At 40.4% G+C, this 26342-nt stretch overlaps 1 protein-coding gene across 6 annotated transcripts in view; it reads left to right on the forward strand.

The window, feature by feature from the left end:
* Positions 1-2676: 2676 nt before the first annotated feature.
* Positions 2677-26342, forward strand: part of tmem94 (transmembrane protein 94) — a 51579-nt gene continuing 27913 nt past the window's right edge. For 2 of the 6 annotated variants that reach the window (XM_078163137.1, XM_033611164.2), the window contains exons 1-6: positions 2677-2801; positions 5808-6226; positions 15366-15485; positions 17755-17882; positions 18905-19041; positions 20868-21073. In XM_078163137.1, the coding sequence (XP_078019263.1) occupies positions 6203-6226; positions 15366-15485; positions 17755-17882; positions 18905-19041; positions 20868-21073 (615 nt within the window). In that variant the 5' untranslated portion in view covers positions 2677-2801; positions 5808-6202. Of the gene's footprint in view, positions 2802-5807; positions 6227-12018; positions 12214-15365; positions 15486-17754; positions 17883-18904; positions 19042-20867; positions 21074-26342 lie in introns of those variants that run through there. The other 4 variants (XM_078163135.1, XM_033611163.2, XM_078163138.1 and 1 more) reach the window with 3 other exon arrangements.

Raw genomic sequence — 26342 nt, forward strand, 5'->3', positions numbered from 1 at the left:
AAAATGAACTGTGGGGTTCCTCAAGATTCCATTTTAGGTCCTACTCTTTTTAATCTTTATATTTTGCCACTGGGAAACATCATCAGGAGGCACGGCATCAATTTCCACAGCTATGCTGATGACACACAGCTTTATATTGCCGTGTCTCCTGATAACCCCAGGGCCAATAGATGCCCTTTTTAACTGTATCTTAGATATTAAATCATGGATGGCTAAGAATTTTCTACAGCTCAACCAGGACAAATCTGAAATTTTGGTCATTGGTACTGAAGCCCAGAGAGAGAAACTCAATGAGAGATTGCATGTACTGGCACTGTCAACAGGTGAAAAACTTGGGAGTCATCTTTGATTCAAATCTAAGTTTTGAACCCCACCTTAGAAATGTCACCAAGACTGTATTTTATCATTTAAAAAATACTGCCAGATGTCGACCGTTGTTTGTCTCTCAAGCCAGTACAGAGAAGCTAATTCACACTCTTATTACTACTGCAATGCCCTGCTCTCTGGTCTCCCAAAAAAGAATATATCTCAGTTACAGTTAATTCAGAACTCAGCCGCATGTGTGCTGATGAAGACCAGAAAGAGAACACACATTACTCCCATTTTAAAGTCCCTGCACTGGCTACCCGTTTGTTATAGAATTGATTTTAAGGTCCTTTTATTGGTTTACAAAGGTCTTAATGGTCTTAGTCCTTCCTATTTATCTGATTTGCTTTTATATCCTATGAACCCTCTAGAACCCTCAGGTCGTCTGGTAGTGGCCTTTTAATTATTCCCTAAGCCTGGATAAAAACCTACGGAGAGGCATCTTTTTATTATTATGGTCCTCGTCTCTGGAACAGCCTTCCTGAGGACCTGAAGGCAGCAGAGAGTGTTGATATTTTTAAAAGCAAACTTAAAACCTACCTTTTTAATTTGGCTTTCAGTTGAATTTTACTTATTTATTAATCTGCCTTTTATCTTCTATCTTAGCCCATTTTATTGTTTCTTCTTCATAACCCACATTTTATGTCTGTTTTACTTCATTACTTTAACTCTTTTACTCCTAATATCTCTGGTTTTACTCACTTTATTCTAGAGTACTCTTTCCTTTTATATATTTTTATATTTTTACTCTATCTTTTTATGTATTTTTAAATCTTAATTTTACCTCTGGTGTTTCCTCTTTGCAGATTTTTAAGAGTTATGATGGCGTTTCCTGAGTTCCCTGCGTTCCTATTTTTAATGACTTCCAATGCTTAATGCTTTTTTGTTTGTTCTGAATATGCGAAGCACTTTGTGTTACATTGAGATGTATGAAAAGTGCTATACAAATAAAGTTTGATTGATTGACTGATTGATAAAGGCTCTGTACAGGCAAGGTCAATTTCTTTAACATCAAGTGGTAAAACCATTTCTTTATGGAGCTGGCTTTGTACATGGGGCATTGTCATGCTGAACCACGAATACAAACTGTTGACAGCACACAAATTGCATGTTGTAGCAAAATAATAGTCCCCTAGTCCAAACCATGAAAAACAGACCCAGAACAAAATAGATGGAAATTTCATATTCAAATATAATGCATACTGTACATGTTGTATATTGCGCCTGTTTAATGCAACACATTTGTTGTAATAGTCAAATATGAGTAGGTATTCAAATATTTTCAAATTGTGAGTCTCAAGGGCATCACAGTGTCAGCAGTTTGTTTGCACCCTCCTGGGAACTTCTGCCTCCCCCTTCAGTTTTCTATGCAGCAGCAGTGAGTGCTCTCTGGAGTTGTGCCACATAGAGGCTGACAGTATCAACTGCCTGCAGTCCCTGTCAAACACAGAGACTTCAAAGCTGCAGTTTATTTTCATTTCCTTTGAATAGGATTTACTCCCGTACATTTTAACTTGCTGTTGAAAAGTAAGGAAGCTGGTTAAAAACCGGATTTTGACAGTCTAGCATACATTAACTCGTGCTCTTTACCTTTCCTCCCTGCAGATTTGGGCAGTATTCCACAATAAGCAGTGTTGGAAGACATATTCAGACCTTTTACTTGAATAAAAATAGCAATACAGTTGTGTTAAAGTACTCAAATACAAGCAAAAGTCCTGGAATCAATATATTACTTCAGTAAAAGTACAAATGTGACACTGACTGGAAACAGTATATTTTCATATCTTAACTCATACAGTTCTTACTTGTAGTGCTGCATTCACGTGAAATGGGACAATATAAAAAAAACAGGTTGAACAAGAATTATATTACAGATTACTAGCATTAAACGCTGATCACATAGTAAACATAACGTCATCGCATAATTTCTGTTCATTGTGACAGTTTTAATTGTTTATGCTATAAAACGTTGGTGAAATGTTGTACGGTGACGTGACAAGCTGCTGGAGATTAACAGACTGTGACACCCTGACACCTACTTTGCTGTATATGACAGGTTTAAAGTTCTAACCTGTAATTATTTGTTATGGTAGTGCTCATAATTATTATTTTATTTCATTATATCATCATTTGGTTATTGTCGTAATATCTGTTTTTAACTCAATACGACTTTGAGTGTCATGAATTGGTAGCGTCTCCGAGGTAAAGCTTTGAGGTTTCCTATTTCAAAATAGAACATTAACTATGTTTTGGTCTCAGCAAATCAGAGGATAGACTGCTCTGGCGCCGACCAATTACAACACATCATTCCTTCTTCCATGCAAAACGCTCCCCAACATGGCTGCTGCGGTACTGTGAAGGCTCACAAGTGCATTTGTATCTGAGAGAAAATCGTAATTTTAAAAGGATAACAACGACGACCTTAAAATTACGGGGTGAGTTTGCAGACCAATACTGTACATTTACTGGCTGGGTTGTTACAGAAAATACTGCAACAGCGTAAAGTCAAGTTAGGTCGAATCCTCTGTTGTGTTAGCATATGCCTTTCACATCAAGGTAAGAGGACGTCTAACGTTAGCCGGGGTGCCAGCCATTCTGTATGGAGAGGACGCTAACAAACTCTTTAACGCTAAATGTTTTTAGCATTGAGGTTCCACTCATAGCAAACATGTTTTACGATATGTTGTCAAATTATGGATACAGACTTAAAGACGTCACACCCAGGCGGCAAGAGCTGTCGTTTCAGACCTTTGAGGCAACTTTAGCGCTGATGTTTTGCTCCACTTGTAATTTCATACACAGTAACAACGTAACGTTAATTAGTGGGCTGTTTCGTCAGTGTGAGCTGTTGAAATCTTGTAATTTTTAGCCTAACGTCAGTGCATGAACATTATCAACTTAAGGGGGAACACCACCTAAATTCAGAATAAAATATGTTATTCCTCTGGCCCAGGAAAGTTCAATCAATATTGGTCAACATGAGCTACTCTCTCTCAAAGCCAGAAACCAGAGGCGAGGTTCAAACCTGTGATGTCATCAAATATAAAGTCTGGAGCTGCTCTATAGACAGATGAATGGGAGACTGAATGTTGTTTTCTTTTTTATCTAAATGAGCTTTATTCTTATGGTAGTGTTCTCAACTCTGAAACAAAAAATGTACCCATTTACTCAGAACATTACCCTGGGTGCTCGCAGTGTCATGTAGAACATCTTTCACCATTCATTGTCTATGGAGCTGCTCCAGATTTTATACCCTATGACAGGGATACTCAACTTACTTTGCCCATGGGTGACTTTTGAAAAATGACAGGAGGCCAGGGGCCAAAGGCAGCGGTGCCACCGAGATCAGGGCCCTCCTCTGGCACTTATTTTGATTAACAAGCTCTATTTAAATGTTTTTTTTTTTATAGGAATTGGCAGATTACAGCTTTAGAAAGAAATATCAGAATCAGCCTAAAATTAACATTTTTGCTGATCTCACAGGCCAGTGAGATGGCGTTTTAATTATGCAACTTCAATTAGTTTTAATAGGTCAGATTTGCCCTGGTTTTGGCTATTGTCAGGACTGTCTTAGGAAGACCATCATCCAAGCCCTTTAAAGATTTTCATTGAAAATGTTTCACAAAAATAAGTATGGCATGTTTTACATGTAACCTGAGTTTAAGTAGTTTTATTTTTTTGCCCAGTGTACAATTTGAAAAGTAATGTATTTTATGTCTGCATCTGCTACAAGGGCTATCACAATAAGAGTAGGCATAATGATATGCCAGTGCCACTACAGGACAGATTTGATGCTCTCTGCAATTGGGTGGAAAACATATGTGCATTTATTGGTATCAGCATCGGCATTTGGCCAAAATGAGTTTGAAAATATCTGCATATCGGATATTGACAAAAATCCATTATCAGGCATCCCTACATTTTTATGCACTCTTGTGCACCCTGCAACCATATTTAAATTAAAATGCTCTGCCTGCACTCTTACAGTCTGCTGAGTCTATGGTTTCTTTTAAAAGCCAGCTTAAGTCACACCTGTTTAGAAAGGCATTTGGGTAAACTGTATGCATTTGCTCTGTATTTTCATTATTTTGGGTATTCTTGTTATGTACTGTTTTTTTTTAATTATGTATTGTCCAAACAGTTTTGCACTTTTAATTACATGTTCCGGGTAGTCACTTTATCTTCTGTGTTTTATTCTTTGATATTGTTACCTGCCCTTTAAAAGCACTTTGTTACCTTTGTCAGTGAAAAACGCTAACCTATATAAATACATTTTACTTACTTAAAAGTACAAAAAAACCTGTCTATTGTCATAGACCAGGGGAAAAACATGTATGAATTTTGAAAAAAAGGCGTAGCTCCCTTTAAACTTCAGTGTCACAATTTTAAATGATGTATCACATTTCTGACAGCAGCTAAAGGTAACTTCTACACTTTCTCCCAGCACTGCGGCCTGCAGGGTGAAAGTGTAGAAATCAATTTAAAGTCGTTGAGCTCATCTGACGAGGATTAACTCGCTATATTTACTTAGCTAGTAGTAGACTTATTTGTGATTGTATCTCACCCACGCAGTAATTGGGTGGCAGTTCTAAACAGGGATAGTAGTAGCGGTAACATTTGTTGTCAGAACTGGAAACACCTGCTTTGGCACCACATAGTTATTCCAGGTTCAGGTATTCCAGGTAAAGGGAGAATTAAGCTGAGGATAAGAAGCATCCCAAACTGAAAGTTATGCCATTTCCTGTCAGTGAGCATGTCACTTCAGGTGACTTTAAAACATTGATTGGCCCTTTTACTGAAAACATTTTGACATGTCACAGTAGGAAAGGCACAGGCCTCATTAACAAAATGAATCACAGCTGAGTTCTCTTTATCTGCTTCAGTTTGAGAGTCCTGCTATCACACTGTCATGACCTACTCAGACACTTGAATCCTGTTTGACTTTGCACTACCTCCGCTTCTGAGTGTATTGGGTTTAATCTTACTCGAACAGTGTTACTTTATAGTCAGTACCCCCTCTCACCTTTCAGTTTGTCTGGCTCTTTTCTCTTCTGTTTGGCTGAGCACTGTCAACTGTTTGCCAATGGAGACTGCTGACTCTGGAGTTCATTTGGGTTTTTGTGCCAGAGGAAGCTGCTTATGTGGTCAGAGTGAGTGGTGAGCCTGGTGTCAGTAGATTCAGGGCCTGTTTTTCAATAGAGCTATTATGCTAACATCTGGGTGCCTTTGCTGTAGCCCCAACACCATACAACATGAGCATTGAAGCTAACCACGCAGCTTGAACTAATGTGGAAATAGCAAAGCCTGCCAACCATGATGGTTTTTAAAAACTAATGTCTGAATTTAACCTGGTCTACATTTGTGCAGTGTAGGTCAACTATGTGTCATTCCAGTTTGACTTGCTTTTTAACTGATTCTTGTACTTTGTCATTCATCTACAGACCTCTACATGAATGTTAAGAAGAGGATCCCTGTGCTGCACCTGAGCAGCAATTAAATCTCCATACAAAACCCCAAATCCCACAGTTACCCGCTTCTCTCTGCTGGTCCCTGCAGGTGTGGGCGTGCCTTCTGCCACACTGGCAGAAGAGGTGGGGCAGGAGGTGTTGCCAGGTGGGGGACCAAGGCTACACCCGCCTGCCTTCTACATCTTCCTCCGTCCAAATCTGAATTACTTTGTCTGCAGCTTCCGCAGCCAGCGGGCTGAGAACAATCCGGCCGAGAACCTCCGGTGTGCAGCGTCCACATTCGGACATTGCAGAGCGGCACTGACAAGGCTCTGCTGGGTGCCATTGGCTGGTTAAGGAGCGGAGCATGTTGAGTGGCTGTGGTTGCCATGGAGCAGCAGGATAAGAAGCAGGTGAGTTTGGTGGCTTAGCTCAGCATCTGCCTATGCTATCTAACTGTCCCTGAGGTGGAGAGCTGTTTACTGAGCAGATAGGACCCCTGGGATTTAGACTGCTCTGAGGGAAGTGCTTAGCTATGCTGCGGTGTCTCCTAGCAGAGGTTCATGCCCAAGTTTTTGTGGTACTCTTCAGGGAAACATTAGCTTAATTTCTGAAAGAGCAGTTGTTTAAACAGGAATATTGCCTAAAGCCCCCTTTACATTGTGATTTGGGACACTGGCATTGAGCGCTGGCAATCATGAAAGTAGAGCTGCAAAAATAAGTCGGTTCATAAAGAGAATATGAATTGAAAACTATTCTAATAATTGATGAGTTGTTTTTTATATATTTTTTCAGCTGTTTTTGTCATATGTGGCATTAAATTGAATATTGTCAGGCCCTATGTCCACTAAAGTGTGTTTTCCCAGTCCCAAAGGCTTTGATCTGTTAGTTGGACAAAACAAGACTATTGACCATTTCATAGGTTATACAGTTTGACCCATGTGAGAGAAAAACCTAATTGTCCACCAGAAATGGTCTTAGATTCCACTGTGAGACACAAACACTGATGGACACCAAAGACCTGCATTGTTTGAGAAGTATCTCACCACTGGAAAGATGGTCTTTTCATAAAACTCAGCTGTTTATGAAGTAGAAAGACATGATTACAATGGACCAATAAAGGCTTCCACTGGTGGGTGATGTTATGTGAACTTGTCTGTTTGACACAATGGCTGCTGACTGGCAACAAACAATCTCATAATACAGTTAGCTAAAACATGTTTCTGAAAACATTTACGGCAAGAAATAGACAATGCAGTAACAGAATCTTGGTTTCTATTTGATCAGTGTTGTCTAGGTTTACTGTTTGAGCTCATTATTTTCAGCTGCCGTTTTCACTGTGCAGGAAACAGTATGGTGCGTACTTCCTGTTCACAAAAGAGGACACTAAAATATGTTTCTAAAGAACATTTTAGGCGAGAAATGGGCAGTGCAGTAACAGAATCTTTGTTTATATTTTATTAGCATTGCCTAGTTTTAGGGTTTGATCAGAGTTTAGTCTGAGTTTGAGAGGGGAAGAGAGAGGCAGGTCTGTGTCAGTGGTGGCAGCATGGGTGGTGAGCTATATGAAAATGAGGAAGTACAGCCTGTCCTTCAAGCAACAGCCGAAGAGTGGCTGGGGGGGGTGAGGAGATCTAGGTACTAGATGGAGGGAAGTTTACCACAGTTAATTTACACACATCACCCACATTGTTATGATACAAAGCTAGTTGAAAGTCGGTGAAGTGTCCTTTCAAATGTCCTGTCAGTGTCACTGATTATGGACCAAATTTTGCAATGTAACTTCCTCTGCAGTTCACTTCTGTTAGCTTTAACAGTGTGATCTTCATACCTGCCAACACTGGGCTGTAAAAAAGAGGAAGAAAATTAGCCTACCCTCAATGCCCTGGCCCACATATAACCCTACACTACAGATGAATTTGTCTGCGTTTTATACATCTGATGAATGTAATGTCTATACCGTCAGGCTGCATTTCTATAAACACATCCAGGTGCTGCCTCACAGTCCCACGATAGACTAGCCTACGACTACCATGAAGACCAGCAATGCGCCGTTGATTCACCTCACTCATTAACACTCACCTCAAACATACAAGTGACTCTGTCTCACACACACAGCATGAGAGAGAGAGGGCAGTGTCAAGGCAGAGGGCAGCGGGCAGAGACTGAGAGAGAGCGCAGCCAGGCAGGGTCGATGAGATGGTTGCAGGGTTGCTGACATCTTCCACGATGTTGACTGGCCTGCACTCATTTCCCACCCATTGAGCAAGTGGTGTAGTTACCTTCTCTGATTTAGTTTGATCCACAGGTCTGTGTCAATTCACACACTAGAAAATAGTGAATTGCGGGCTTTGGCGATGAGGTTGCCTGTTGACATCGGTTTGATCAGCTGTAGCTGTGTACTTAGCTTGTAAGTGGTAGCTCAAACTTTAAGTACATCTGTGATATTTTAATTTGGTTTAACATAAAGTGCATATTACTTTTGACTGGTCAACTGAGCTGTCTGGGAGTTTTCAAAAAAAAGGAGCCATTCAAAAACGCAGTGGTGTCATTATTTCCTATCACTGCTGCACAGGAAGCAGGAGGCCGCTGCAGGGGCTTGACTGGGGTGTGTCAAAGGGACAACATAAAAGCATGTGATTAACATGACTTAAAAAAAACCAAAACCTGTTAAGTATGGACCTTAATTGCAGTGCGATTAACGCGTTAACCCTGACAGCCCTACTTTTTTTGGCCCACATTGTGAAAAACAGCATCACTTCACATTTTTTCATATCGACTTTCCCACTTGAATTCTCGCTGTCCTTGATCACTTTTGGTCATTGCAGTTAAAGCCATCTGAAGGGTCAAATGATCAAACCTGTTAAGTTAAACATAGATGCGTAGGAGAGGCATTTCACAACTGAGCAGTGGGAACAAAAACGTGCCCGCTGCTGACCTATTGCTCAAGAGGCTCAAAGAAACGCTTTCTACCTCTTCTATTTCAGTGTTCCCACCTATGTGTGCTGTGTTGTGTTATATAATCATTACCTCATAAGGGTACAGCATGTAGCTGCCCTCCCTTTAAAGGACACATGAATGTCCTGGAAGTCTTAGAGGTAGAGTCGACCTTTCTTTTTACACATATGATGTACATAACATAGTGTTGATTGACACAGTGAATGTACCAGTTTGAATTCATATTTCTATTTATGGTGAGATGGATAAGTGATACATTTTGAATAGTTTGTAATTGAAGCGTGAAGAACAACTGTTCTCGTAATTTAATTGGAAAAGCATTGGACTAACGATGCCTTCGAGTGGTTCTTGTTTACTGGGTTAGAGAGAAGACTCTGACACTGTATCATGATTTACTACTTTTCTGATAACCCCAAACTGACAAGCTGTGATACACACTAATAGTTTTAAAAGATCGTCTATTGATTGCGTGGCGATTGTTTGAGAGTTGCTTTCAATATATACTCAGGCAAGTTCTGGAGAGGCATCTGTTTATTACCTCTTTCTTCTTGTTGAACTGAAATTTGATTTCTACTCTCATTATGTGTCAGGCAATATATACTATATTCCTATATAATCTGTTATAGCCAATTATTAAAGGATAAGTTGGTATTTTACCATGTTTTGTCTAAGTGTCTAATGGGAACAATTTAAAACAATTTTTTCAGTACTGAGGGAGAGTGCTGCAGCTTGTAGCAATGAAACAGGCTGCAGTTTAACCACTCGTGGCATGTTCGCACCGTCAGTTTAGTACACTAAAAGTATTTTTGTCACTGACAGACTCATGTTGTTATTCTAAGTGTCTGATAACATTATGGAAAGGACCCCTTCATAGAGAGACCATTTTTAAAGAGAAAGATCCATTTTGTTAGAAACAGCCCCAAAATAACCATTGCGAAACCTGCCAGACTTAAGTTATTTAAACAGTAACTTCAACATGTATAGTTGGGGTGGAAATCACCAGAGGCCAAATTTTATTATACTATCACCATATGTAAGTCATCGTGATGTCAATCATTTATATGATAAAAATATCTGTACTCGGCGTGGTGTATCAGTACAATACTGTCATGTAAAATTTTGCGATACTGTGCCTGTTAAGAGTTTATTTCAACCAAACCAGAGTTGGTAATTGTTCAAACCACAGAATGTATATAGATATAAAAAAAGATGAAGCCTCTCCACTCACTCCCTCTGCACAAAAATGGAGACAAAATCTCCCGGATATGGCTGCTGCCATCTTTCGCTGGTGAAGTCATCTAGAGTCAGTGTCTACGCAGTAGTAATCTCTGCTGGTATCTAGTTCCTGCACATTTACCTGCCCTGCCAATCGTGCCATTGATAGCAAGCACACTGATTGGCACACTTAACTATCAATCATGAGCCTAATCCCCCTTGCTTTTTAACATCAACGTTCTAGTTATAACCAAACTTATCAGAAAAATAAACACCAACATCAGAGTGAAAAGAACTACCTAAAATGATAGAAGCTATCTTTGGAAAAAAATTATTTGATGTGTACATTGAGTTTTTAGTTTGACCCATGTCCCATCTGCTGCCGCCAAACAATCCCGAGCAGTGCTGTTGATCGTGAAGCACTGTTTGGCAAACACACCTGTCAATCATGACATTAAACCACAGATGCAAATTAGCTATTCAGCTAACTGGTATAGAACCTGTTCTGTACATGGTCCCTGTCAACTAAACTCCCTTTTTTATAGCATCAAATTACTGATTAAAACCAAACTTATTACAAAAATGAACACTTGAACAATCATCAGTGTGATAAGAACTACCTAAAAATTTATTGGCGTTTTAGTTTTGCCCATGTCCCGTCTGCGAACGTGGAGCGGGTGGGGTTTATGACCTGTGCTGCAGCCGGCCACCAGGGGCGAACGACAAGTTTTGGCTTCATGTTTTGGGAGTTGATATGTTGGCCATCTTTATTACAGTCTGTGGTTGAAACAGTGGAAGGACGGGCCAAGATGGAGGGTTACTTTTTTCCGTCAACTTTAAATCAAGCGTATTTTACAATGATCTAATGACTGTTTATTTAAATACAGTCTGGCAGTAGGGATTTTGAGGCTGGTTCTGGTGCTGGAAAAAAGATCTTATACTTTAACAAAGAAGTTAGTCACTTAGACACAAAAACATGGGAAACAGGGTTCAGGCTCAAAAATACTGACCTTAATTGGTTTCAGCTTCTCAAAAGTTTCAACTGGCTTTTTGTCTTTGCCTTATATTATAGTAAATTGAATATCTTTGGGTTTAAGTATGTTGGTCAGAAAAAACAGGCCTCTAATGTATATTTTTCATCATTTTAAGTTCTTATTTATTAGTAAGTTTTTATTTTAAGTGCCTGCCGTTCACACAGATTTTGTCCCAATCAAATCACAGCATCACCCAGTACACACATTTTATCCCTCCTGGAAAAAACTACTGGAGGTGTCAATATGAGGAAAAAAAGGATTTATTATAATTAAATTGTGACCGAATAAATGCTGGCTACGCTTTTTTAAAACTATGCCTAGCTAAAACTAACATTGTCTAATACAACAGTTTTACAATAAATCCTCCCTTCATGAGGGTTAGAATGTTTTGTTTTTGTTGAGAGAGTTATGGATTCATTGTTGATCATTTTAAAGGCTGCAGTTTGTGCAGCGTTGCCCTGTTGCCATGAAGCTGTAGATGTTATGATTAGTAATTTTATGAACACTCAAAAGACTTCCTGTCCATGTTGGCTTAATTCCAATTCTAATTGTGGTTGGGATTTTTTTTGTTGTACCTTCTCTACCATTTCTCTCTATAGCTTCTCTGTGTGCATCCCTGCATCATTGCAAAATATGCAAAGCCGGCAAGAGTGAAAAATAGGGTAACCAGGGTTATACAGGGCTGGCTGGCATTGTTCCTCACATCAAAAGAGCCCCCCCTCCCCACTATGTCTGGCCTCTCTCAGCCCACCCTTTCCCTCTCTGTAGTCGGGGTTTTGTTGCTTAGTTTCCCAGCCAGCTGCTGAACTGAATTGAACTGAATGAGGCTTGGTTCATGCCAGAAAGGCACCCAGACTTGGTGTTTTTGAATTAAAGTCCAGCTGGCAGCGTGTTCTGATGCTGGGCTCTGTTGTCTGCAGCTCAGTGACGAGGGAAATTTGGGTGAGGTTTTGCAGCATCTCCAGTTCTCTCCTGACTGTAGACATGAGCAGGCTCCGGTTAGGACTTCATTCACATCTTGACAACTAGTTTCTGAAACGTAATGATTCTCATCACGTAGCTCGGCTGTCGTTGGATATTGCCCTTGTAGCTCAGCAGCAGTGATACAGATTTTAGTGAAGCAGAGCAGGCAGAGCAGGGCCGTCATGGTGTTGAAGATAAGAGAGGGGATCTTCCTCAGGAAGAAGAGCAGTGTAAGTTGTCTTGCTCGTTTCTGTCTGTCTGTCTGTCTGTCTGTAGTGGAACACAGTCTCCTCAGTGAAGGCTAAACAAATGTAACAATCCTGTCAGTTGCTTGTTTGGGTGAGTGACAGTGTCTGTCAGATATGGCAAAGCTTTTACTGTCAGTACTAGTGTTTGCTCGTTGATGTAATGCTCTTGATTTGTTAGTGGGCATCCATGGTCAATCTAGATCCTTCCCAGGTTGTAGGCATGCTCTGCTTTACTAAGGCTGTCTCTGCGTGCTTACGTCTGTCTGGAGGATTTTTGTTGAGGCTTTGTTACTCTGGGGAAATGGGAAGATATTTATAGCTTGCCTGTGTGGGATGTAGAGCCTGGAAGCTGAACCCTGTGTGTGTGTGCGTGTGAGTTTTCATATTTGTGTAAGTCTTTCTGTTTGCGTATGTGCAGTCCTTTGCAGACACACACATCCTCACAGTGACATGGAGAGTGGGAAAGGTTGCTTTCCCACTAACATTACACATGACACTGTTTCCCTCTCTATTATAATCACATTCTTTTCTTTTCTTATGTAGTAGGAAGTAGGCATGTCGCAATATCAGAAATTTGTTCATTAAATTAAATTAAATTTTATGATGATCCGCCTGGAACACAAAGTACTGGTTTGTGTGAGTTAATGATTTTGATATATTTTCACATGGCCTACAGCATATTAACATTTCTCCTCCATTGTTGTTGCATTAGTTGTGTGTGGCAGGCTATTTGTCCCACCCCTCCTCCACCGTTATTGGACGACTGGGTAAAAAGAGACAGTGACAAGTGCAAGGTTTGAGCCAGTGTAAAATTTTTACAACTGGTCTGATATTAGACCCGGACAGGTATACTGAATTTTACGCACATGACTCAGCAGTTGCTCCTGAGTTGGAACATAATGTCCTGACAGTAAATGAGCAGCTGACGATTATAACGTTGCATCACATAACCTCAGAGCTCTCTGTCCACACTGAATACATTGAATATTGTCACGTCATGTAACCAAACCATGAAGGCTTATCAGCTGTGTACTTGAGATCAGACTAGAGGTGTAACTATTTAAAAGATGGGTGAGTACTTGCTTTCTTCTTACATTTGTAACATTACTTTTTAAAACAGAAAACACGCATTTTATATTGTGATATTTACTGGAAATAACCTAAAATATAGCCAACAGCACTTTAGGGAGTTTGCCAAGGAGCTGAAAGTTTCTGGAAAGCTGGAAATGACCATCGATAATAACAAGCTAGATTACTTGCTGTTGTCTATATTTTATGTTATTTCCAGTAAATATCACAATGTAAAACGTGTGTTTTCTGTTTTAGAAAGTAACATTACAAATGCAGGAAGTACTTCCCCATCTTTTCAGATGTTACGTCTCTAGACTGATCTCAAGCACACAGCTGATAGGCCTATGTGGTTTGTCAACATGACTTGACAAAAGTGCCCATTTAGGCTTGCAATGCGGGGCATACTCCAGGCACAGACCAACAAAGATGAGTGAAACTCGATTGTTAATTGCACTGGGTCTTCAAGTTTGCTTCTGCAGCAGCTGCTCCTCCGTGGATCTGATCTGATTGGATCGACCGATCTGTTATCCACTGCGCGATTAAAACTCCACAAACTGCTGCTGAGGAAAAAAATTAACTCATGAGGAGTTCCGAGTGTGCTGCGTTCACGGAGCCACAAAAACCTCCCAAATTAGATAAGAGGGGGGGTATAGATTCTAATTCTGTGGGAAACACTGAACACATACCAACACATTTTAACCCTTCGGGCCCTAGGCCTTTCTGGAGTATTTTTCCTGCCTTTACTTTTAAGCTCATATCACAGTCATTATAAAGGATGTCCATATACATGTCCTTCTATGTGCCTGTATTTTATATTAATTTTCATATCAATGAAAAAAATAAATCCATGTTACTAAATTCTTACATTTTTACATGTATCTCACCATAGCAAGTTGGAAGTTGACATATTCTACCATTTATGAAGAGGGGAGACTCTCTGGAATCTGGCAATATAAGAACCATTATGCTGGGACATTCTGACACTTCACAGCTGTCCAAAACATGTGGTTTGTGCCAGGTGGACATAATTGCCAGTATTTTTTCATTATTGCAAGAAATTCTATTGACTCATTCACAAGTCAAAAACCGAAGGAAACATGCAATAATTACATCTAAGATAATAGAAAAATAGTAATAATATTATTCCTCACTATATGAAGTGACTGATAACAAGATCTGTATAATGGATTGTAAAGAAATTTGTCAGGTTTTTATTTTGTAGCCAATTGATCTGGAAATATAGCGTGATGGGATGACAGCACAATGAAGTATTTGGTATCACTGGAAAGCTCTGGTCCTGCGCTTTCATGTGATATGCGTGGCATTTCTGTGCGACCCTGCATTCACGAGTAATCCATCCAAGAGTAATGTGTGTGCAAAGCTGCATGAAAGCTTTGTTATACATAATTTTAGTGTAACTTTATCATTGTTTTTCACTGTGAAAACATTGGACTACTGACAAGTGCTTGTCGGAAAGCTACGACTCTGCTGTTTCACGTGATATGCGTGGCTATGACGCACGGTTGCGGAGAAAATCAATAAAGAACAGGTGTGAATTTGGATGCACTGTGCGTCGTTCGGGCCCATAGGGTTAATACAATACCTCTGGGTCGAAAATCTGTTGGTGGATCTGTTTGCCTTATAGCTTTGGTACTTTTGATACTACCAAATGTATAATTTATGGAGATTGTATCGACATTGACCAACTGCTGAACCTTGGCTTGGTGTGTCAGGGCCCTTAAATTGCATTTAACATGGTGTTAAAGGTCTTAATAAGTCTTAAATTTAACTTGGTGAACTCTGCAGAAAACCTGAGTACACACACACAGCTCTCACCTCAGTTATGCAAGAATGGCTGTGTCATTGGGTCATAGAACAATGCTGTTAAAATTTTATGAAAATTGCTATTGTAAATTATTCAAAGAAATCGTCTAATATCGAGTTATTTCGTGCAAATCATGATCATTGTATTGAGCAAAGTACCTGGGCTTATCTTGTCAGCCAAATTGATCATACCTCATTTTTGTGGGGAGGATAAAGGGTTGTTGTATGTGTTGCTGCAGGAGGAGGATGCTGTGGCTCTGGGCCTGTCAACCGGCCAGGCTCTGGTGAAGCTACGGGACCAGCTCAGCAGCCTGCTGGAGCAGCACCAGAGGGCTGCACGCAGACGAGCCTCTGCACAGGTACACACACACATTTCTACATACACATTCATATCATTGGTTTTCAGTTAAATACAGTCACTCCCTAAACTTAAATCTCTTCAGGGCTCAAAACAGTAACCAGTTGCCAGTTGCCAGTTGCCACTGACAACCATTTTTACACATTGGCAAACCAGTACTTGGCCTTTGGTTGCCATCAGTGTCAGCCACTTTTTAACATATAGAAATAGGGACAGCAAAACATGCACCCCCCAAAAAAAATACATTTCTAGTGTTTGTTGCATTAGTGATATTTAAGTCTTGCTGTTAGAGTCAGAAACAGACAGTGCTGCTTACTGATGTATGCAAAGGCATCTCTTTTGGAGACAATGGCAAAGCATATAGCTTCTTTGCATATGACTTTATGTATTGGCGCACTGTGCAGATGGAGGGCAAGGGCTACCAACACTTCAGAAATGGCTATGATTTGTGCTGTTTACAGCTGTTCCAATCAATCAAATTGGCAATAACAAGGTCCACTTTAAGTCCCTAAAATAGTAGGACGTATGAGAGAAGCTAAGAAAAAGGTACTAAGAAACAGTAGCAGGTGTGGATCCAAAACCTCCATTTTCAGTCAGGAGGATCGGAGTAAACTAATGTCATACATTAACGTAAAAGTGTTGTTTTAAACACGTCTCAAGTTGGATGCAATTACTACTCACTGTTTTTAGCCACGACTCAGATTTTTAATACCCTTTTACCAGACCTCTGGGAATGGTTCACCTAGTAGGCAAATGTTATCTAAATTAGATACCTTTTAGCCTGACAGAGTTGAAATATGAAGTCCAGTTCAAACCAAAGATTTGTTACGAGATGAAACCATTTTAGAACGTTGCAGAGAAAAGTTGCAGCATTGTGAACAGGTTGGTCTGAGCTCGACTTAAGCCGGCTGCAACTCTGCTGGTCAAATCGCCGGCAGCTGGTTTTAGAATGTAAAGCACGTCACCTGTTTCTACAGCCAATTGGCTGGTAGTGAAGTCCACTGTTCAATTAAAAATGACCACAGACGGTGCGTTCACTTGCTGTGGCAGGTTCTCCGTCTCCGCCGAGGGCTCTGTTTCTATCCTTACAGTGGGTCGCTGCTTCTCGCTGGATGTGTTCATTCATCTCCCACACACACATTCTCATCGACTTATGAATTGACGCTGGTTATTTATATTATTGTGGCGATTTGTTATAAAAATAATCCATCTGATGCTCGTTTTGTTTCATCACTACCAGAAAGGCAACTACAGCCAGTATCTCACTATCACTATCCTGACCTGAAGCTACAAAATATATTCAGCCACAAAATAGCCTGAAAAGCTGGAAATGAGAACAGAAGTACAGAGAGTTGTAGCATAAAGAGGATACTGTGTCTAATCTAGTTGCATTGGTGTGAATCAGCAGGTTTTTAGAGCATTGCAGAATGGCGCATTGCAAGTAGTTGCTTGTTTCAACTCATCTTATCGCAAATCATTGGTCTGAACTGGGCTTAAAAGACAGTTATATACAAATACGTTTACTCACGTGGTTGTTTCAGTCATGGACCAAGCTGCGCACAAAATTATTATAGTCCACTAGACTCTTTTATGCTTTCATTGGCTCACCGTGTAACATCACTACTGTTGGGAGATCTGGAGGACGAGGTCATTTGTAACGATGATCTTGGCAAATCTTTCAAGTTGTGGAAAAAATTACTTTTCTTCATTTTGTATGGATCACATCCAACATGAGTATCAATTTTCTGATGATGCCTGCTGCCTGCAGGTTCATCCAGCCCTGTCATTTAGTCATGTTCATTACAGACATTCTATTATGTCACATTTTCATTATTAAGTGCAAGAATGGTATCGTATTTACTCAAAGAATACAGTAGAAAAATGGTTCAGAAAAAAAACGGCAACTGTATTTTCTGGTTCGGCAACTAAAAACTAACCCTTGCTTGCCAGCCTGGTTAGTGTTGAGCCCTGACCCAAACATAATGTTTATTATTACTAAATCTAACCCTACACCCTCATTAGCTAAACAAGCAAAATAAGAGTTTTGCATCATTACATCCTTGTGAGGATTTCTTGTCCTCCAGAGTGTGAAAACACAAGAACACAAGACACACAGAAAGCAGTGTGTTCCACATGGCCCTGATCCCATCCACTAATAGCTACACATCCTTGATCATTCTTCTAAATATATCCGTCACATGTCTAATGCCTTACATAACACACTGCATATTGTTTGGCTTATGCCTTGTTGTTTTGTCATGTTTTCATAGGAGCAGTGGGTGAATAGCTTCCTTTACCATAGCAACCGTCACTCCTGCCTCCATTGGCCGGGAGCTGCCCTCACTCTACTGGTGGTGCTGGGACTCTTCTGTTGCCATGGCAGCCAGCCAAAGGGCAGGTAGGTGCCCTCTTTTAGCTGAACCGTCCTGTTCTGGAACATTAATAATACTGTACGTGCAGCATCAATAAAAATCTTTGTGCAGTCATTTATTATTTATGTCAGGAGAGAACTGTTCTGGATTTGCTCTTATTTCACTTTCGGACATGATTTCTTTCTTCCTAAAGCTTCTGTAAGATCTGTGGTCTATGCTAAGACAACTATCAGCGTGTTGAGAAGGCGTTGCACTGTGCACAGTTTCCTCATACCATCATGTCTAAAGCTACATTATACAACAGTTACACCACCATTGTGTCTGAGCCTACGTTATCCAACAGTTACATCACCATTGTTATAAAAGTAAATTCTTTTCAGGGTAAACTAGGCTCAGACAAAATGTGAAAATGTTGAAATTTGTGAAATGCCACGTATTAAATTCTGCTGTCAGATAGAAAGAACAGGCGCAGGAGGTCTCTCTCTCTCTCTCTCTCTCTCTCTCTCTCTCTCTCTCTCTCTCTCTCTCTCTCTCTCTCTCTCTCTCAGTCTGGGCATCACTGCTCCTCTACTTTACCACTTAACTTAATTATTCCCATGATAAATAATCAGCATGTCCAGGATGAACAGAAGTGAGAAACTCTAATGAATCACCAGCTACGCAAACACCAGCTGTCGTTGTTCTTGCTGTGTGCCAAAGCAATCTTACACTTGTCTGGACTGCTCTCTTTTCTGTCAAATACCATTTAATTAAATATGTATACTTAGTGACCAGCAGTGACTGAGCCATTAAAACACTAACTTGGTTTGAGTTTGGATACATTTGCTTTATGTGTAAAGGAGATGGTTTCTTAGAGGGAATCAATTTAAACCCCTGTTTTACAATATTTGGTTTAACTTCACATAACTTTTTTTTTTTTTTTTTTTAAATAAGCAATGCAAGGTAATTTAGAAATGTGTCTCTAATTGTGCTGGACCTGTTGAAGACTGAAATGTTGGATTTCCATTAAATTAGTCACGTTTGACTCTGCTGTCCTGCATCTCCACAGTTCCGGTATAGAGCTGGTGAACGCTGCAGCCCTCCTTCTTCTCTTCTTGCTAAACCTGCTGCTGGTCAGACGTCAGGAGCAGCTGAAGAGGAGTGAGATGGTCCGCCGTCTCAAGGGCATCATCACACAGCTCAGCGGTGAGTCAGGCTTGTTGACTCAATACTGGAAATATAGAGGAATTATGGAATTTGTACTTCCTGTAAAGGATAATTCCTGCATCTCTTCTTTACTTAAAGGTCCAGTGTGTAGGTTTAAGGGGGATATATTGGGAGAAATGGAATATAAGTATGTTTATTTAGTGTATTATCACCTGAAAATAAGGGTCGTTTTTTTCATTACCTTTGGATGAAATGTTTATATGTACATAAAGAGTGAGTCCTTGTTTATGGAGATTGCCATGTTTGCAGCCATGTTTCTACAGTAGCCCAGAATGGACAAACCAAACACTGGCGCTAGATAGGGGCATTTACGCTGCTTAAGTTAGAAGCCCCTACACAATGTGCAGCATTGAAAAAACACTGATTTGTAACATGAAAGTGCTTTATCAAGTGTTTTACTGGTTTAAATCAGCTGGTTTCTTTGCTCTGGGGGAGAGGAGACCTCTGCAGACAATTCAGCTCACAGTAAAAACCTCCTAAACAATGCACACTGAAGGAATTCTAACCAGGAGAAGTTTCAGCTGGTTGCAATCTGCAGTCTTCACCACTAGATGCCACTAAATCCTCCTAAATCTGACACACTGGAACTGTTGTTGTTGTTGTAGAGAGATGCAGGTGATCGGCACATCTGGGTCCTGCCGCAGTGCGCCTTATCATGTTCAGTGTGTTTCCATGAATTCACCTACAACGTCTACCATGTATCTTGTTTTGCATCCTAAGACTGCCTGAAAGCAGTCACAGTCAGCAGTCACATCACAGTCCTTTTTGGATGCCAAGTTCTATCTTCTGCAGTAGTGAATTTTGACATCCAGCCCTAGTCCTCCTCTATGTGTGTTCTGCAAGGGATTTTGAAATGAATCTGAGCTTGTCCATTTGGTGAAATGGTTGATTGCATAATGCACTATCAACTTTGGGGATGTCTGGGGTCGATATGTGATGGTGGTATCAGGGCTGATCAAGGCATTTTTTGATTGATCGGCATCAGTGAAAGCCAATGCTAGGTGTAACACAGCTCTGGATATAAGGATGGATTCGAAATGCTTCACTTCTCTTTGTTTAAACTCTTGAACTTTTTTGTACATGAACAGTGTTGCAAGCAAGTTAACAATGCAGCACGAACAAATAGATTTTTCAGTTTCCAGTCTTTAGCACTAAATGTTTGGACAGTGTCACATAACTCTCACATGTTGTATCTAGAGCACTGATCACATACTGACAGGAATTTAAAGGTGAAGTGTGTAAGATTTAGAGGGATTCAGTGGTATCTAGCAGGGAACTGCAGATTGCAACCAGCTAAAAATTTCTGCCGGTTAGAATTCCTTCAGTGTTCATTGTTCAGGAAGTTTTTATCGGGAGCCGAAATAACCGCAGAGGTCTCTTCCTCTCCTAAAGAAACAGACCCGGCGATTTTAACTGGTAAAACGTCAAAAAATGCAGTTTCATGTTATAAATCCAATGAAGACCCGCTCCCTGTGTAGATATAAACAGCTCATTGTAAGTTAGGGAGAACACAACAATTCAAACTTTAAGGTTATTATACACTAAAGAAAATAATTACTATATTATATTTAATTTCTGCCAATATATTCCCCTAAATCCTACACGGTCTCTTAAGAGATGATGCATCTCATTACAATGTTAAATATTTCCAAACTGAATCAGGTCAAGGAGGGCTCTGCAATTTTCCATACAACATATTACTTCTTTCTTCATTTATAGGTAATAATTACATGACATTCAGTGACACCATATTCATGCTTGTAATGCTCCCCTCTTCCTCTCTCTAACTGCTGCTGTTACTCCAGACTACCTGTCAGGGTGTGTGGGTGACGTGCGATGGTCTCCATCTCTGTACCCTGATCTGTACACACCCTCGTCCCCATCGTGGTCCCTTCACTGGACTTACCGTGACTCCCAGTTGGTTAACCTGCCTGTCAGTCTGCTGGTGGAAGGAGACGTCATTGCTCTGAGACCTGGCCAGGAGGCATTTGCATCCCTCAGAGGCATTAAGGTAAGTCTGTGTTTAGTCACACATACATGCACACATGCTTTGAGAAAGAGAAAGGAAGTAAAATTTGGTACATGAGGAAAATGTACAGAGAGATTTGTATTGGATTAACTGAATTTGATTCTACTACAGCCGCTCACAAGCTCCCTCCTCTGGCACAATGTCAATACACCTACACCTGGTCATAGTGAGTACATTGAAATTTGATACTCATTGATCTTAATGGCACTTAAAGATTTTCTCAATCCCAAAATGTATACTGACATGACCCTTTTTTGGACTGAGTTGAATTTTGATTTATGAGATATAAAGCCTATAAATAAAATACCTAAAAACCTTACTGATCTGTCCAGGTAACTTTGTTGTAATTGCAGTATTGTACACTGTTTTTATGCCGTCGTGCCGGCACTAGCTGTGGCTGGAGGCGTTGTGTTTTCAGGATGTCCATTTGTCTGTCTGACCATCTGTGCCATTCTTGTAGGGCAGGGTATTGTTTAAAAAATTACGACACCAGTTCCAATACCAGTACCCTTAAAGTGATACTGGTTCCAATAGAGTACCTCATTTAATACCTTTAATACTTTTTTCCTACTTCATTCGATACCCATCATGTGAATGGAAGCATTTAGTTGCATTAAACACTTGGGGTGATGGACAGTGATTAAAACCATACAAAAAGTCTTTTTGTTTTCTTAATCTGGGTATAAAAATGAATGAATACAAGTATGGTTTGATGGGGAAGTTTTGATACTTGGTACTGGGTTAGTTTGGTCAATACCTTAAAGGTATCTAGTAGTGATTCCCAGCCCTACATTCCCACAAACGTGATATCTCATGAATGCCTTGCGTGTGTTTTTCTAGATTTGGCACAAAAGCATCCACTCAAGACTCAAGAATGACTTGATTAGAATTTGGTGGTCATAGGTCAAAGTAGGGATGCATGCGATTGAACATATTAACGATGAAACGTCCGTCCCCTTGCTAGTCGGCACCAGATATATTAGTCGGTTAAACCAATTAGTGTTTTATTCATGTACAAGGCTGCTTAACTGTAATGCAGCCGCCTGCCACTAGTGGGTGCTACAGAGCCATCAGACAGCAGTCCCCCTCCCCGCAGTAATGCTCGAGTAGACTGGAGTTTTAAAACAGCATAGTGGTCAACAGGGAAATTAGCTGCCAGGAACATCCCTAGGTCAAAGGTCAAGGGCACTGTGACCTTGTTTGTCTCATTCTTCTGAACACAATATCTCAAGAACACTGAGGGAATTCCTTTAAATTTGGCACAAACGTTAACTTGGAGTCAAAAATGAACTGATTTGATTTTAGTGGTCAAAGGTCAAGGCCACTGTGACTGTGCATCCATTTAATTCTTGTGAACATGATATCTCAAGAACACCTTGAGGGAATTTCTTCAAATTTGACACAAACGTCACTTGGACTGAAGAATAAACTTTTTAGAATTTGATTGTCGAAGGTCAAAACACTTCTTGGGCCATTATTCAACGTCATATCTGAGGAACAGAAGGGCAGACATTTGGTCAGATACTGAATTGGTGACACTAATCTTAGGTGTCCACCTTGAAACTGTGCTGGTTGTATAGATCTTCTGTTTTGTGGGAGTACAGCTGTGTGTGAAGCATCCTTTAACAGCTTTAGAATTTGTAGCTTTGCAGCAACATCTATATTTCAAGCTTTGTCTCTCTGTTGTTCTCTTTCAGAAGCTGATTGAATTAGATTAGATTCTGTACTCCTTTGTAAAAAATAGTCTCTAAGTGAAGACAGCATGTTTCTCACTAAATCTTTCTTTTGGGACTTAGGAAATTCAGAGTTATCAGTTATTTGCCTTAGATATTTTTTGGAGTTAATATCAAGGTACCAAATAGAGAACTGGTATTGGTACAGAAAGCCAATATTATGCGGCCAACACAACCCCGTGTTCCAACAGCTGCCACACTAAAAGCAGAAAGCATGCTATTCTCTGTCCTGTTAGCACATAAATGCATTAATACTGACTGCTGAGATAAAGCGTTACATATGAGATAGCTGAATTGTGTCAAAGAATATTTCCTCTGAGCCAGAATCAGTTAAGGTTTATTTCACACAAGATGGTCTACGTCACCATCACAGAAATCTCTTCAAGTGCAATTTGCAATGCTGTACAGCATGTTTGACCTCTGTCTTTGTCACTTAAGCCATGTTATGTTCATCTGAAGCCTGCAGCAGGATGTGGTTTTTGCTGTGTAGCTGCACCGACGTTAGCCCTTTGCATCTTAGATGAGTGATTAGTGTGTAGAGATGATCTTTCAAAATGATATTTGTTGGCCATGATAATGGCCATCACATGTCAATGATAACAGAATGATACTCAGTTATGCGACGCCTGTTATGAATTTTGTGCAAACATTCAGTCTCTCTTTCTCTTCTTCTTGCTGTCTCTGTGTGTCACCCATGGAAATAGAATGAATAGAGAGGAACTTGAACTGTTTGCATTGGTCATTTGACTAGTACAGAAGAAAATGGCAATTGTCATTATTTACAGTGATAACACACAGAGGCAGGTTGCGCCTGAGGTTGCTAAGCGACCATAACCAGCACTGTATCATAGCCTATTTATATGAAATCCTGAGCACTTCCAGGTGCTGTTTGTGTGTAGGCCTGTTGTCCAAGGGACAGATATTAAGCTACGTGTTGCCCTGTATTAAAAGGTCAACTTCTCCATATTTATCACAGACTGATATTTACGGATGAAGGGAAAAATCTGTTGGCTGTGATTGGTTGTCACTCGACACATGACTGAGCTTTATATCTGTCTCACTGACAATGGGCCTACACACAAACAGTTCCTGGAAGAAGATCAGCTCTGCTCTCAGGATTTCAGATAAATAGGCCACGATATGGTGCTTGTTAAGGTTGCTTAGCAACTTCAAACGCAACCTGCCTCTGCACTCTCAAAAGTTGGTGCAGAGTAGGCACAAAAGTCGCAGTCAGTGCCCGATCTTGCGTTTTCCAGGTGCTTAACGACGACGCATGTGCACAGCCCCTAAAGGCTGCATCAGACCCACATTTCTACAGCAATGGGTACGTCACGACGTAACGTAAAGCTGAACAGCACAACAAACCCTAGTGAGCACATGGATGCATCAACAGAGCACTCAACTATTCTGGTGTTTAGATGCCCTTACACAGGGCTAACCAATTAAAAATTCAACTGGGCCGGATTTTAAAACTAGAAAATGTCCACATCCACACACACATGCAAACAACTCATCTCCTGACATTTTTTAACAGGTTGAATCCTTTGCAATGGCATGAGCTGACCTGAGCAGATATGCAGCTGAGTCATTCAGACCACTGCAACTTTTCTCTATGTCCTGAAACCGTTTCGTTGTGTCTGGAATCTTTGGTCTGAACTGGCCTTAAGATGACAGATATGTTGATCTGCATGCTGATTATCTCCGCAGCTTCTGCCTCTCAGCCGTACACTGAGCGGCTGCTCTCGCTACAGTAACGCTACGTCATTTTTCAGCAAACATTACATTAATGGCAACATAAGAAATGGAAGTAACAGTAAGGGTGATATTTAAAAGATGGATTACTTATATCAATATAACATTACTACTCTACTGGTTGTCTGCCTGTTACTGTTAAACCTCACTTCAGTGACTTTGCCACTTGCAGTAAGTTTATATGATAACATGTGGCTATATCAGGGTATTGATTAAAACTAACCATTTGTAGGAACAAAATGCATCATTACTATATATAGACATGTAATATTCTGCTTCCTGTCTGTGTATAAGGCTGCATTGTACTTGAAGTTAACTGTGTCCTTGAAGAGATTTTATTTGTGTGAGAAATTTCCTTTTTGATAACACTTATCAGCAGAGGGGAGGCCTTCCTTTTACTCCTTCTCTTCTAACTTTTAATTATATGATGTGACTGAATCTGTTCTTCTTTGTCAGACGTATGGAGGACATTCCAGGTGTCAAAGCTCTGACGTTTCAGCTGAAATAAGATCGACTCTGTTATAACCCTTATTATTCTGTTTTATCACTTTATTAAATAACATGAAAAACAACTTGATCATTTAACTCTTTATTTGTTCATTTTTCCATGACACGCACATCCACCACACCAATCTAATTTAGATTTATTGATCTCAGTATGTCCTTGTACAAAGTGTCGCTTACTGCCTATACACTTTGGCCATTTTGTGGCCTTTTAAGGGTATTACAACACATGCTTCTCCAATCCATATCTCAGTTAGGGATTTTGCGATGTTGTGATCACCACAGTTAATGCAAATTCAGCCAATCCCCGTCAGTTCTGCATGACCTTGCAATTTTGTCAGATCACTGCAACTTTGCCGCAAATGTGACAATTTAAAACTTTTAAAATCACATTTCATTGTAGAGCTGCGGGCAGCGTTTTGATCTGCTCAGCCCCCCCCAACCCCCACCCGCACCCCACTGCCTCTCTCTGTCACACACACACACACCCACACACACAGTAACAGGGCGGCTAACTGTTAACATCACATGGCTTATGCTATCCAATGAATATAAACAGGTTTAATGACAGAGTCGAGCCATTTTGGTGTTGGTGTGAGATTAACAGCTCTGTGTTGGATGTTAACCACTGCTGCGGGCCTTCTGCCCAAGCAACAAAATATGATGAGTGGTGATGAGATGACGTTATGCTATGTTAGCTCATGCTAACAGGGCAGAGAGCAGTGGCAGTTCTAGGCCAGTTTCAATGGGGGGGCCAAGCTAGGGCCAGTCCTTTTGATACAGAGGCACATACAAGTAGGGTCAAATATCTAAGTCTGGGGCCTCATTTATAAAAGAGTGCTTAGGATTCATACTAAAAGTTGATGTGTGCCCAAAAGCTGAAAATGGTGTGCGCCAAAAAATAATCTGATTTATAAAACCGTGCGCACGCACACTTGCATGCAATGTTCTCTTTATAAATCACAGACCTTCTGGAGTTGTGCGCACCCAGATCCGCCTCATATTCTGCCCTCTACACGCCCTAGTTCAACCATAAATGGTCATGCAAATCACCTCATGAATGTGATCTGCATATAAATAAGTCGGCATGCGAGTGTTCTCTCGTTGTGAGTCATGGTGACGGGTGAGAAACGAACCAAAAAACGGAATTTCTCCGAGACTGAGCTAGAGACCCTTTAACGGGAGGTGGAGGACTGAAGAAAGATTTTATTTGGTGGCCACAGCAGTGGGATCACTAATAAAAGAAAGCGAAAAAAAGTGGC

The sequence above is a fragment of the Epinephelus lanceolatus genome, chromosome 21 (genome assembly GCF_041903045.1).
Source record: "Epinephelus lanceolatus isolate andai-2023 chromosome 21, ASM4190304v1, whole genome shotgun sequence".
In the NCBI taxonomy this organism is placed as follows: Eukaryota; Metazoa; Chordata; class Actinopteri; order Perciformes; family Serranidae; genus Epinephelus; species Epinephelus lanceolatus.